This window comes from Bufo gargarizans, chromosome 5 (genome assembly GCF_014858855.1).
Source record: "Bufo gargarizans isolate SCDJY-AF-19 chromosome 5, ASM1485885v1, whole genome shotgun sequence".
Lineage (NCBI taxonomy): Eukaryota > Metazoa > Chordata > Amphibia > Anura > Bufonidae > Bufo > Bufo gargarizans.
Window position 1 is genome coordinate 144,759,232 of NC_058084.1, and position 14,310 is coordinate 144,773,541.

At 40.9% G+C, this 14,310-nt stretch overlaps 1 protein-coding gene across 1 annotated transcript in view; it reads right to left on the reverse strand.

Annotated features, from left to right (window-relative positions):
* Window positions 1-14,310, reverse strand: part of LAMA1 (laminin subunit alpha 1) — a 176,306-nt gene that overhangs the window by 122,788 nt on the left and 39,208 nt on the right. Inside the window, exons 2-3 of the mRNA XM_044293408.1 lie at window positions 13,533-13,703; window positions 10,747-10,859 (exon numbers count right to left, since the gene is read on the reverse strand). Of these exons, the coding sequence (XP_044149343.1) occupies window positions 10,747-10,859; window positions 13,533-13,703 (284 nt within the window). The remainder of the gene's footprint in view (window positions 1-10,746; window positions 10,860-13,532; window positions 13,704-14,310) is intronic.

A 14,310-nucleotide genomic window follows, 5' to 3' on the forward strand; every position in this document is an offset into this window, starting at 1 on the left:
ACTGATCCGGCACTAAAACCATTGTAAGTCTGTGTCTGAGAAAACGGATCTGGCACTATTGACTTACATTGTGAGTCATGACAGATCCATCTTGTTCCGCATCCCATGCCGGACAGAAAAACGGTGTTTGCATCGGTTTTCTGTCCAGTATGGGAACGCAACCAAACAGTGAATGGGGACAAAACTGAATCATTTTCTTTCGGTAGTCTATAATGGATCTCAATATCAGAAAGGAGAAACGCAGATGTGAAAGTAGTCTGAGGAAGTGAGGGGACGGAGCCTCACTTAACACTACATGCTGGCACTTGCATATACAACATGTTAGTGAGTTTTAAGGTCAGGTTGCTCAGCCATGGTGACACATCACAGACAGGATCACATCTTTACCATATACAGGTCCTTCTAAAAAAATTAGCATATTGTGATAAAGTTCATTATTTTCTGTAATGTACTGATAAACATTAGACTTTCATATATTTTAGATTCATTACACACAACTGAAGTAGTTCAAGCCTTTTATTGTTTTAATATTGATGATTTTGGCATACAGCTCATGAAAACCCAAATTTCCTATCTAAAAAAATTAGCATATTTCATCCGACCAATAAAAGAAAAGTGTTTTTAATACAAAAAAAGTCAACCTTCAAATAATTATGTTCAGTTATGCACTCAATACTTGGTCGGGAATCCTTTTGCAGAAATGACTGCTTCAATGCGGCGTGGCATGGAGGCAATCAGCCTGTGGCACTGCTGAGGTGTTATGGAGGCCCAGGATGCTTCGATAGCGGCCTTAAGCTCATCCAGAGTGTTGGGTCTTGCGTCTCTCAACTTTCTCTTCCCAATATCCCACACATTCTCTATGGGGTTCAGGTCAGGAGAGTTGGCAGGCCAATTGAGCACAGTAATACCATGGTCAGTAAACCATTTACCAGTGGTTTTGGCACTGTGAGCAGGTGCCAGGTCGTGCTGAAAAATGAAATCTTCATCTCCATAAAGCTTTTCAGCAGATGGAAGCATGAAGTGCTCCAAAATCTCCTGATAGCTAGCTGCATTGACCCTGCCCTTGATAAAACACAGTGGACCAACACCAGCAGCTGACATGGCACCCCAGACCATCACTGACTGTGGGTACTTGACACTGGACTTCAGGCATTTTGGCATTTCCCTCTCCCCAGTCTTCCTCCAGACTCTGGCACCTTGATTTCCGAATGACATTTTTCATCCGAAAAAAGTACTTTGGACCACTGAGCAACAGTCCAGTGCTGCTTCTCTGTAGCCCAGGTCAGGCACTTCTGCCGCTGTTTCTGGTTCAAAAGTGGCTTGACCTGGGGAATGCGGCACCTGTAGCCCATTTCCTGCACACGCCTGTACACGGTGGCTCTGGATGTTTCTACTCCAGACTCAGTCCACTGCTTCCGCAGGTCCCCCAAGGTCTGGAATCGGTCCTTCTCCACAATCTTCCTCAGGGTCCGGTCACCTCTTCTCGTTGTGCAGCGCTTTCTGCCACACTTTTTCCTTCCCACAGACTTCCCACTGAGGTGCCTTGATACAGCACTCTGGGAACAGCCTATTCGTTCAGAAATTTCTTTCTGTGTCCTTGCTTGAGGGTGTCAATGATGGCCTCCTGGACAGCAGTCAGGTCGGCAGTCTTGCCCATGATTGCGGTTTTGAGTAATGAACCAGGCTGGGAGTTTTTAAAAGCTTTAGGAATCTTTTGCAGGTGTTTAGAGTTAATTAGTTGATTCAGATGATTAGGTTAATAGCTTGTTTGGAGAACCTTTTCATGATATGCTAATTTTTTGAGATAGGAATTTTGGGTTTTCATGAGCTGTATGCCAAAATCATCAATATTAAAACAATAAAAGGCTTGAACTACTTCAGTTGGTGTGTAATGAATCTAAAATATATGAAAGTCTAATGTTTATCAGTACATTACCGAAAATAATGAACTTTATCACAATATGCAAATTTTTTGAGAAGGACCTGTATTGTAGAGCAGTGTATAGTGTTTAGTGAGGCCCTGCCACTTCACCCATAGGATGCTCTGCAGGGGGAGGCAACCGTTCCTGCTCACATTGTAGGACAGGTTGCTTGTGGCCAGGAGTACCCTTTTTATTACAGGAGTACCTCTTTTAGCAACTGATTCCAAATGCAAATAACACACTTGAAATTAACTCTGGACCTTGTATCTGCTCATTGTAATTGGGATAATGAGGGAATAACACACACCAGGCCATGGAACAGCTGAGAAGCCAATTGTCCCATTACTTTTGGTTCCTTAACAAGTGGGAGGCACATATGCAAAGTGTTGTAATTCCTACACCGTTCACCTGATGTGGATGTAAATACCCTCAAATAAAAGCTGACAGTCTGCAGTTAAAGCACATCTTGTCCGTTTCATTTCAAATCCATTGTGGTGGTGTATAGAGCCAAAAATGTTAGAATTGTGTCGATGTCCCAATATTTATGTACCTTACTGCATTTATGGAAAACAATAAGAATGTAAATTTTACCAGCTAGGGTTCAAATTAACATTTTTGTAGCCTAGTTTAGCCTGTTATCCTGCAAAGTTGATCCAGAGGAAGGCTGTATTGTATTAGGGGAAAAATATAAATTACATGAATGTTCATATGTGGAAAATAAAAATGTTTAATACAGCTAATTGGCAAGATATCCTAATGTAAATAACAGTACTAGCAAGAAAACTTGTACAATAAATTAGGATATATAGATGTACAGTAGTAAGCGTTAACTTGACACTTATAACATATTAAAGGGCATCTGTCAGCAGATTTGTACCTATGAAACTGACTGAACTGTTTACATTTGCCCTTGGCAGCTGAAGGCTTCTATGTGGGTTTCATGCTCATATTTGCCGTACTGCTGAGAAAAATGAAGTTTTAATACATGTAAATGGGCCTCTAGGAGCAATGGGGGCATTACTTTTCTGCTTACTCTGCAACTGCTGCTCCCTCTCCACTTTGATTGACAGGGACAGGAAGTGAAAACATCATCAAGCCTGGCCCTGTCAATTAAGTGAAGAGGGTGCAGTTATTGTAGAGAGAGTTGAGCCTCTAGGAGTAATGGCAACACCCCCTTTGCTCCTAGAGCGACATTTGAATATATTAAAACCATTTTTCTCAGCAATGCGAGAACATATGAACATGGGACCAACACAGATGCCTTCAGCTGCCAAGTGCACATGCAACAGGTCAGCCAGTTTCAGAGGTACAAATCTGCTGACAGATGCTCTATAAATACACCATGAGTTTGAAATTCTATGAATGCAATTGGTGGCATTTTTTTTATTATTGCATTCAACTTATTTTGGGCTAATTGGTCTTTATAAAAAAAAATATATATATATATATATATATACAACAGTTTTTCCTCTACAGCTTTCAGTTTGCAGTGCATCTGCAGACTGTTGCTTTTTCTTCTCACTGAATCCATCGTGGGGCACCTTCATCTGTATCCCTTATCTCTTCACTTCTGATAGCTCATATACACTCATTTTAGCCATATTCATATAAAAATAACTATAATTTCACTTATATGAGTGTTCATGAGCTCTTAGGAAATTAAACATAAGAGCTACAGATCCAGCAGTCAGAGTAGCTCTGAAGGATTTCAATGAGGTTAAATAGAAATCTTCATATGCAGAGAAACTGAAAGCTCTAGAAGAAAAACTGCTGAACATTTTTAAAGAAGACCAATATTTTTTTTTTTTACATCCAAAATACGTAGAATGTAATACTAAAAATATTCAATTGAACTGGGTTACAATTTATGAAGGGACCTGGTTATTGATATAATAAGTTGACTAATATTTTAGATTTAGTGGTCTTTATAGCTCTTACCAAGAAAAGGAGGAGAAAGGGAACAGGATGAATATTCCCTTTAAGATCCCCTCTTAAACCATGTTTATTTAGCGGTGATAACGACCTTGGTGTATTTGTGAATGTAAAATAGGAGCTATTTCTGGCATGAGTGTTCCTTTAAAGGGTCTATAACATCCAGTACTGATGCTCCCTGGCTAATGCAATGTGTTCTGCCACTCGGTAATAATGTGCATTCATCCTGAATGTCCAGGACTTTGCACATCTCAATTGAGAATGCCGAGCAAAGAGAATAAAAGCCCAGAAAGTAACCGTGGACACCGCAGAAACCGTCATGTGAACGAGGAGATGACAGTCTGAAGGAATGTCCGTGAAAGCACATAATGGGAGACTGGGCGACTGTAGTAAAAATGTCTCCTTTGAATGTAATGGATGAGCCATAAGCTTGCTGATTTTCTCAGAACAAAGCTGTTTCAATCTCTTAGGCCGGTGTCATAAGCATTTCGAAATGAATCATGCATGAGCAGAGAAGTATAAGCATTCTTTATACTCAAGACATAAAACACTTAAGTTGCTTACGTCCACAGTAAACTAAATCCTGTGAAATGAGTTTGTAAAAGCAAATGCTGAAAGCTTCTTCATCCTACAGTGAAAGTTTAAGGAAACGCTAAGAAGTCTGCCATGACAATTTCATTTCCCATGTAGAATATATTATGTATTAGCTATAAATGAAATTCACTTGACATTTTCTGGTTAAACATTTCAATGAAAAAGTAAAGAATAAACTATGGGTAGAACAGTTTAAGCAAAAGACAACAGTCTAATGCAAATTATTCTGGTAAAATACTTGTTTATAGAAAAACCTGTAGATAGAAATCTCAAAAATCTGCATATTAAAAGAGAGGTAAAACTATATATTTGGTTTTCAGCATTATACACAGGGCAATACTACACAGGGTGCCACTAATAAAAGAGTACAGAAGGTAAGTCAGCTGGAATGAAACAAAGCTGCAATATCAAGCACAGTCGGAATGAAAAGTGTAAAATCCGATGAAGAGGATGTAGAGATCCCCCAAGCACCATGTCCATTCAAACAGTTGACTGGTGTGGGTGGCAAAAATCCAACCCTCACCAATCTAAAGGTAGGTCATCAATTGTAAAAACCTGAGTAACCACTTTTATGACCACTGGAAGATTGAGTAGGCAGTTACGGACTTGTGAAGATCCAGTTGGCGTTGGGAGTCTTTACAGGCAAATCTCCCTGGGAAAAAGTATGCAAATGAGGTCTACTCCTGAAGGAAGAAAACTGTCCCTCTAAGGCTAGTTTCACACTAGCGTTAGAAATCTCCAGTAGGCCATTCTACTAGGGATTGTCCCACCAGAGATGTCTGGATCCGGCATTTCCGGATGAGTACCTGACATCCGCCGGCCCTATTCACTATAATGAGGACCGATGGAGATGCAGCTGCAGCCTGGGAAACATGCAGAGAATCGTCCGGACAAAAAACGCTACTATGGGTTGTGGCTGGATCTCCGCCCGTTACCATTATAGTGAAAAGGGCAGGATAGCGTTCCAGTCGCTTCCGGCAATGCTGCTCCCTGCCTGAACAGCCTGCCGGATCTAAAAGCGCTAGTGTGGAACTAGCCTAATGCCACCAATACATTTTTACCCTGTAAGTCAATGGTTGACCAATTAAAGAGAACCTGTCACCTCTCCTGGCGTGTTTGCTTTAGCAAATACTTGCACCCCCCATGTAATAACAATTCTGGAGCATTCATCCTTATGATTCTACTCAGGTACTGCTGGGTGTTACCAGTGGCAGGGGTGTCTGACTCTGGCCAATCAGTGCTGCTGGTTTCAGACTGTACAGGGACACACCCCCACCTGGTAACACCCATAAGTACCTTTACTGCAGACTGCTGGCAAATGCATACTACAATTCATTCCTAAACTTCTAGTAAAAATAACAAAGGAATAGTACAACATAGAGTCATAAGAGTAGATGCTCCATTATTGATATCACATGGGGGATGCAAGTAGTTAATAAAGCACACATTTCGGAGCGGTGCAGTGACAAGTCCTACTTATAGAGCCTTGAAAAATGAGAGATATCAGTCAAGTCAGATAGCCCCATCTGTAGACAGTGCTGTTTCGGAGGTCTTGCTTCTTGTCAGAGGATACTGGCCCCCATCTGTAGGTGGCACTAGAGAGACAGTTCCCTTACTTCTGGAGAGGAACGATTTTGCATACATTTCTTAGCATGCGGATTCCTGCCTTTACATGTGGTCCATAGTTATGCTGCTTTCACATCTACGTCGAAAGCTCAGTTCAGGGCTTCTGTCACAGAGTTTATCAAAAATAGTGCAGAAAATTGCTTCATGCAGGCCTTTTTTCTCAGGTTTCTGTTCGGAAGAACGTTTTTTAACTAACGGATCCCACTATATTTAATGAGATCTGTTAGGTTCTGCTGCTGCCAGTTATTTGCAGAATCCGGCATTTCCGTTATTTTTGTTCTTCTGTTCCTATAACGGAGCAGGAGAACAGAAATAATAAGAGCAAATGTGAAAGCAGCCTTACTCGGGCACGCTACTTACCAAGGTTAAGTCACTTTAGTGCAGGTCAAAGACAACATTTGGATTAGAGAAATTGTCCTTTTGGGATTAACATGTAAATTTGTAGAAGTCAGTCAAATATTAACTAGCTTTTAATTACCGTAAGCCGTAGTAATTGACCCCCGTGTGGATAAATAATTCACTATACTATTACTGCACTTGATAAATTATTAAAAGCATGGTTAACATTTAGAGTTTAGGAGAAAGCGTGGTAGTACCTTGTAGTACCTTATAGTACTAACTGTGGCATAAATTATTCATAAGAAATACTGCCCTGGAACGTGTACAAGATTTAAGAATCTATCTTTCTATTTTACCAAATGATTTTTATTAGTTTATTGCGCAGCATCTGGTCTAAAGAGCAGAGAATTGTAAATTACAAGACTATGCTCTGATGAAATTGAGCCAGGAATGCTGGGATATTTCAGATTTTCAGAACTGTGAATGCAGGTCTGGGCTACAAGAAGCTGTACCTGTACAAGATGATTAAAGCAAAGTACTTAAAGGGGTTGTCTCATCCCGCCGTTACTAATGTGAGATGAGATAACCACTTTAAAGCGCCTTTCTGGGAGCAAAATATTGCTGAGGCTATCCCCAGGAGCAGTGGGGGTCTGACTCCTTGCACCCCTGCTGATCAGCTGTTTGAAGAGGCAGTGGTGCTCCAGTGAGCACTGAGAATCCTTCCTAGGCCAGTGATGTCATGTTCATTAGTCACATGACATCAAATAAATGGCCCTGGGCTACAATACCAGGGACAGCCACTATACAATATAAGGCGCTGTGCTTGGTATGCCGTGAGAAGGACATGATGCTCGCTTCCAAAGCCCTTCAAACAGCAGATCAGTGTGGGTGTCAAAGTTGGACTGCCATCGATCTGATATCGATGACCTATCCTGAGGATAGGTCATTAATATTGTACTTTTTACTAAATATTGTACTATGTACTAAAATGTACGTATGTCCATGAAGAGTGGGAAGCAGAAACCAAGATCTATGTATACTCTGAGGAACATGTATTAATATGAACAGGGGTGCACTGGAAACTTAAAGTGGCCCTGGAAAAAAAAAAGTGGCCCCATGTTGTTAGGGGTGTTCCAATTGACATGTATGTATTTTGCTGTCTGCAAAAACGGATCTGGAAAAAATACGAATGACATCCGCTTGCATTCCGTATTTTGTGGAACAGAACAGCTGGCCCCTATTAGAACGGTACTATCCTTGTCCGTAATGTGGATAATAATAGGAGATGTTCTATATTTTTGCGGAATGGATATACAGACATACAGAAACGGAATGCACATGGAGTAACTTCTGTTTTTTTGCAGACTCATTGAAATGAATGGTTCCGCATACGGTCTGCAAAAAAAAACGGAACGAACACGGAAAGAAAACACATTCATGTGCATAAGCCCTAAAATGAATTGAACCTAGTTTTCAATGATTTGGATCAAATTTTGTTGCACAGCGTACCAACATCTGAAAGAGAAGTTACCCTATACCTCAGTTATGTTGGGGTCTTTTGAAGGTCCATAATTAGTCGGTGGTTATAATAGATCAAAGCTCCTTGGGGATGCTCAATAGCTATCTGTCTTTAAAATGTCCAGAAGGTATGTTCTGTCTTCACAAAATTCTCATGTGTCAACGCTTCAAAAAGCCACTGAGATACACATTACAGTCCCATCAAAAAATTGCTGAGCCTGTTTATTGTCTGCAGCAGTTGCCTATGCCATAATAATAGCCTATGTTTCTAGATTTACAAGAAAATACCCCAGGAAAAGATAAATATGTTGAAGGATAGATAGAAAGTGTCATCATAGTATTTTCATTTTAAAGAGAGTGTGTCACAAAGAAATTCACTGATAAACCAGGAACAAGGCTTTGCAGGGCTAGCTCAGCTGAACAATCTGCTGCTTTTTTTTCTGGAGAAAAAGTACTTTTAGTCAACATACAAATAAGCTGTTAAGTGCATAGAGGGCGTGTCCAAGCCCACTTAGTGCACTCTTGCTCCCCCTGCTTCCTCTGCCAGTCCCTTCTTCTTGATTGACAGGACAAGGCAAGATGAATCTTCAAAACATAAAACCTGGGCCTGGCAGTCAAAAAGATTGAGAGGAAGGGACTGGCAGAAGAAGTGAAGGGCTTTGCTTGTCCTCGATGCACTTAAAGAGTTTATCCGAGATATTGATATCAGACCAACGGGGATCCAACTCCCAGCACCTCTGTTGGTCAGCTGTTTGAAGAGGCTGCTGTGCTCATAGAAGCTCCGGTGAGTTCACCCGTCCACCACTTTTTGCCACTTTAGAAAAGTGGCAAAAATCTCAAAAAGTTGCAAATTATGGTGTATGTGGTCGACCATAAGATGCATCTTCATTATGCAACTACAGTGTTGTAAACCTTTTGATAAATTGTCCTTCATTGTGCCTGGTTTAACAGTCAACAGTGACAAATTGTCTCTGATATAGAGCAGCTCATAAGATGTTCCTACTGAAAAGATGAGATAAAGACATCCACTGGTCTTCCATCTTCTACCCTAACCTGCTTTCCATCCAACCCATCCAAAACAAAGAAACATATGATCTGCCAAATGTAGATAAATTCCTTGAAGCCTGGCACATGCCTCTGCTCCTGGCAGTAAGCCACCCAGACTCCATGCACAGCTGACCACCAGCCTGTGCTCACCAGAGTATCTGAGGTGACTCAGTGATTTGTAAAGCTTTTTCTTATAGTGATTTATTCAACGTAATCATGTTCTGCATCAATTTCACAAGAATATCTCTTTGTTAATCCAGGCGTTCCACAAACTTTACCTGTGACCTTAACTGCCTCAAAATTAGAAAAGCGCCATGGTTTATGCTGCCCTGCCCTAACCCGTTAATAGTATAAAGTATAACGACCAGCCATGTCCATCAGAATAGAGCCCCACTCCCCCCCTCCTCTTCTTCACTCCAGCTCCCAGCCTCAGTGACATCATCTTCTCTATGTGTGCGCCTGCGCCATCTTCTACCTGCTTCAGGCAGAGACTTTAATTACTGAACTAAATACTGCTGGCATATGTGCAGTTCTAGGTGTGTTTTTCATGAAGCTTTTAATATGCATTTTTGTTTTTTTTGTGACACTGCACATGAATGTTTCCTGGAGTTTTTCAAGTTTTATCTGATTAAAGTGATAATGAACCCAAAAATACTACAAAATACCCCAAACCAAACCCAGACTTGACCGTCCAAAAATTCGACTCATTTATCACACAGCCTTATACTGGATGATAAAGTGGAGCACCTTTATGGTGGGTTTACACAGGGCGAGGAGCAGCCCATTATCCGGAAGGAAGTGTTCTTTTCCAACAACTGGCTGCTCATTCAGTGGGGGTGAAGCTCTGCACTTAGTGTTTCGCTCTTTCATCGGGTGATCGGCTGTACATTTAGACAGGCAGATTATCAGCAACAACTGTTCCCAGGAACGTTCGTCCCCAATAATCTGCCCGACTATCGGGCCATGTAAATTAAACTGTCTAGGCTAAGTTTTTGCCACCTACTAAATGGCTTAATTTGTGTGCATTGATTTTGGTAACAAAGTGGCTAGAGGGTGACCAATATATTTTTAACACATTTGTGGATGACATTCAAATATTGCATTGCATCTGTTTCTGCATATATCTTCCTTATATACTGTAGATGATTCTGGTATATATGAGCATTGCATACCTTGATCAATTTATAATTCTCCAAAAAACTACTGATGACTGCTTGGTCCGTGGTCTGAGGAATTGCACCTGGATTTACAACATAGTGCTGCTGTTTTTCTTTTGTTGGATATTGATCAATTTATACATAGTTTTAGTATATAAACCTCTTCCTGTATGGAGGTGCAAATTAAAACTGAAACTTTGTTGTAAAAGTTATATTAAGGTTGACCTGGCTGCCAACACCACGTCAAGACAAACCCAATCACCAAATTGCCTGTTTTCAGGAAATATACAAGGTTTGGGAGTTCATTTATTTTTCTAAAAGTATTATCACTGTATTGAATAAATTGATACTTTTTAAACATTTCCAGCTTAAAAACAGATGTTGGTCTTTTCAGTTTTTATGCGATTTTATGAAGATATGTAAACATTGATATACAGTAAGTGGAGTGTATGAACTGTGGCCATGGCAAACTTATATTGTTAACAGATGCTGTGTCTGTAATTTTTACTTTTAATATGCAAGGATTTATATATATTCTGGCAAGTGTTTAGCATGAACATTTTTTATTTTATCATTGACATAACTAATATAGAATCATATGATATAGTTACTTGTTTTAAATCCAGAGTTATGGTGACCCAGTGGTATTCTATCCCATTCTGAATACTAGGACTCTGCCACCAGTCATTTGTGCCATCAATTGCATTGGTGATTGGGTGCCGTTCTGCAAAGAAAAAATAGTTATACATAATGATTTAACAAATGTTAAAGACAAAAAGAACAAAAAAAATTTTTCAAGAAAATATTTATAGTTTTAGATTATGTTTCAGTATTTTTTTTTAAACTTAAAAGGGTATTCCGGTTATAACAAGTTATTTCCTATCCACAGGATGGGGGACACCTATCAGATTGTTCGGGGTCCTACCGCTGAGACCCACACTGATTATGAGAATGGGGGCCCCGTACCTTGTGGAGCCCCCCTGAAATGGAGCGGCTGGTCAGTAATTAATATAAATGAAATGAACGGCGAGCATTTCCGACCAGCTGGTCCGTCCATTTCAGGTGGTTCTTCAGGGTACTGGGCCCGTTCTCGTGATCAGGAGGTAGGACCCCCACTGTTATCCTTTATCCTGTGAATAGGGGACAACTTGTTATAACTTTTGGGGTACATAAGGCTTTGTGATCACTTTTTGGTCAATTTTTTAGTTGGGGGTGAGATGACAAAAAAAAATGTAAATCACCAATTTTTATAACTTTTTTTTATTATGGCATTCACCAAGCATGACATTTTATAACATTTACATTTTTTATATTTTAATTGTTCGGTCATGTTTGGATGCAGCAATACAAATTATATTTATTTTTTATTGTTTATTCATTTTTCTACGTAAAAAGGGGAGTGATTTGAATTTTTTATATTTTCCGTGAAAATCTTGGACCGTCAATAAACATTGGGGGGGGGGGGGTAATTATTATTTTTTTATAATCTTTATTCTTCGTTTTATTATGAATTGCATTTTATATTGGTGATCTTATTTGTTACATACGTTGTGTTTATCAAATACTACATTTTATTATCGATTAATTACACTGTATGTCTTGAGAGCTGACATTTTTTACTAATTTTATGTTTTGTTTTGGCCACATTGGCACTTGTAGTTTGGTCAATGCACTCGACATTCAGTTTTTATCTACAGTTCGTGGGTGATCCGCTAATCTCTATTTACCCATAAAGGGGTTGTGTCATCTCAGATTAGGCCATCAAAGTCAGATAGTACCTGCACCTATACCCAGAATGGAATCCCCGATAAAAAGGAGAGCAGCTCGACTATCTCTGTTAGTCCCATAGACGTGAATAGAGAGGTGGTTACGGTTGTGCAGTGAACTCTCCTTTCATTTCATGTTCATTTTGGGGTCTTTTCTGGGGGTCTCAGAGGTGGGACCCTCACCTAAATTATCTGACTTTGATGGCATAACCTAGCTATATGCCACCAATGTCTGAGATGACAAACCCTTTAACGGGTAGTTTCCTATGGTAGGCTCAAACAAACGGGATCAAAGTTATCTCCCATCCTGTTCATTGTTCCCAGGTATCAGCTGTATTACACAGCTGGCACCCACCATGTATGGAGAGGACTCAGCTTGAAGTATATCCATCAGGTGTTGTTAAGACGCTAACTCAGAATACAATGAAACAAGAGGGTTTGGACTAGATTAGGGCATGTTCTTATATTTCACCAAACTTGGTGGTAAGAGGAAGCACACAGTAGTAATATATATGATGCAAGATTCCCTGGGTGTAACCCAAGAGTAAGGTTAAGGGGTATAATTTAACAAAGGTATAATGGATGGCACTGTTATGGGGGTCTGTGGAAGGCACTGTTATGAGGGTCTGTGGATAGCACTGTTATGGGGGTCTGTGGATGGCACTGTTATGGGGGTCTGTGGCTGACACTGTTATGGGGGCGTCTGTGGATAGCACTGTTATGGGGGCATCTGTGGATGGCATGACCCTGCTATGGGGGGGATCTGTGGATGACAGATAAATAGCATCTTATGATATTTGACATCCCCCCCATAACAGTGTCAGCCACTGTGAATGACCCTTAATACAGGGGGTGGGGGTTGGCATCTACAATAGTTTTTAAATAGCAGCGGGGGCCCAGTGCAGTCATCATATTCCATTGCACTGGGCCCTGCTCACTCTACTAATGCTATCTACTGTAACTGCAGGCAGGCAAAGGTTAACTATAGATATGTTCGATCCAGCACTGAGCAGCCTGTACTTACGATCATAGCAGGCTGGAGGCAGGGCGGGCGGGCACTGGCAGCGTAACTTCCTACGTCACGTGCCTGCGTTGCCTGCTTCATTCATAAAGTGGGCGGAGCAGGCACGTGACGTAGGAAGTTACGCTGCCAGTGCCCGCCCGCCCTGCCTCCTGCCTCCAGCCTGCTATAATCATAAGTACAGGCTGCTCAGTGCTGGATCGAACATATCTATAGTTAACCATTGCCTGCCTGCAGTTACAGTAGATAGCATTAGTAGAGTGAGCAGGGCCCGGTGCAATAGAATACAGTGACTGCACCGGGCCCCGCTGCCATTACAAAACTAAAGGCCGGCCCCCAGCCTCTACTCCCTCCTCGCTGATACACGCGCTGTGTAGCTTGCGGTCGGCGGTGTATCAGTGTAAAGATGGCAGCCTTCGCCCTATAAGACGCACTGCCATTTTCCTCCCACTTTTGGGGGGGAAAAAGTGCGTCTTATAGGGCGAAAAATACGGTATAAGTAAATTTGCTAAATATGTAACATTTCCCATGCACAAAACACAATATCCAAAAATATTAAACAGAAAACATATAATAAAAAATAGATTACATATAAACTAGGGAAAAGCACCTTTGGGATTCACGCTGTTCTGGTCACAGATACGACATTGTGCATTCCGTACTATTCTTCCAGGAACATGTTCGACCAATTTGCAAAACATCTCTGGTCCGTTTTCACCACAGGTGGCATTGGCGGTGATTTCTGAATTACTGGCAAGGTTCAAAATAGCAGGGAACAAGCCTATAATCGAAAAGAAAAAGAGTGTCTTGTAAAGCACAGAAGACTATTTTTATATGTTTGATTTTCCATTGTTCTATTAAAGGGGTTGTACAGCGCTCTAATATTGATGACGTATCCACCATCAATATCAGATTGGCAGGGGCCCGACTTCCAGCACCTCCGCTGATCAGATGTTTTGCATTGCAGCAGTGCAAGTGCTGCTTCCGGTTCAGAATTACCTGAGCATCGACTTGCTTGTAGAGGAGGCGCAGTGTAATCGTAACTGCTCTTCTCTTTTATTTGAATGAGAAGAACTGTTGTAATTACACTTCGCTGCCTCTACCAGCGAGATGATGTGCAGGTAACTCTGAAGATGGAGCAGCGCTCGCGAAAGCACCGCGCCCACTTTAAACCGCTGATCTGTGGGGGTGCCGGAAGTCGGACCCCTGCCAATCTGATATTGATGACTAATATCATTATCAATATCAGTGCGCTGTTCAACCCCTTTAAAGAATTACTATTATTATTACTATTTTTTGTCCAAGATTAGTAGTTGTCTTAAATAGATATTTAAAGATTTTTAGTATTAATGGACTATCCTGAGGATAGGTCATCAATATCAGCCGAT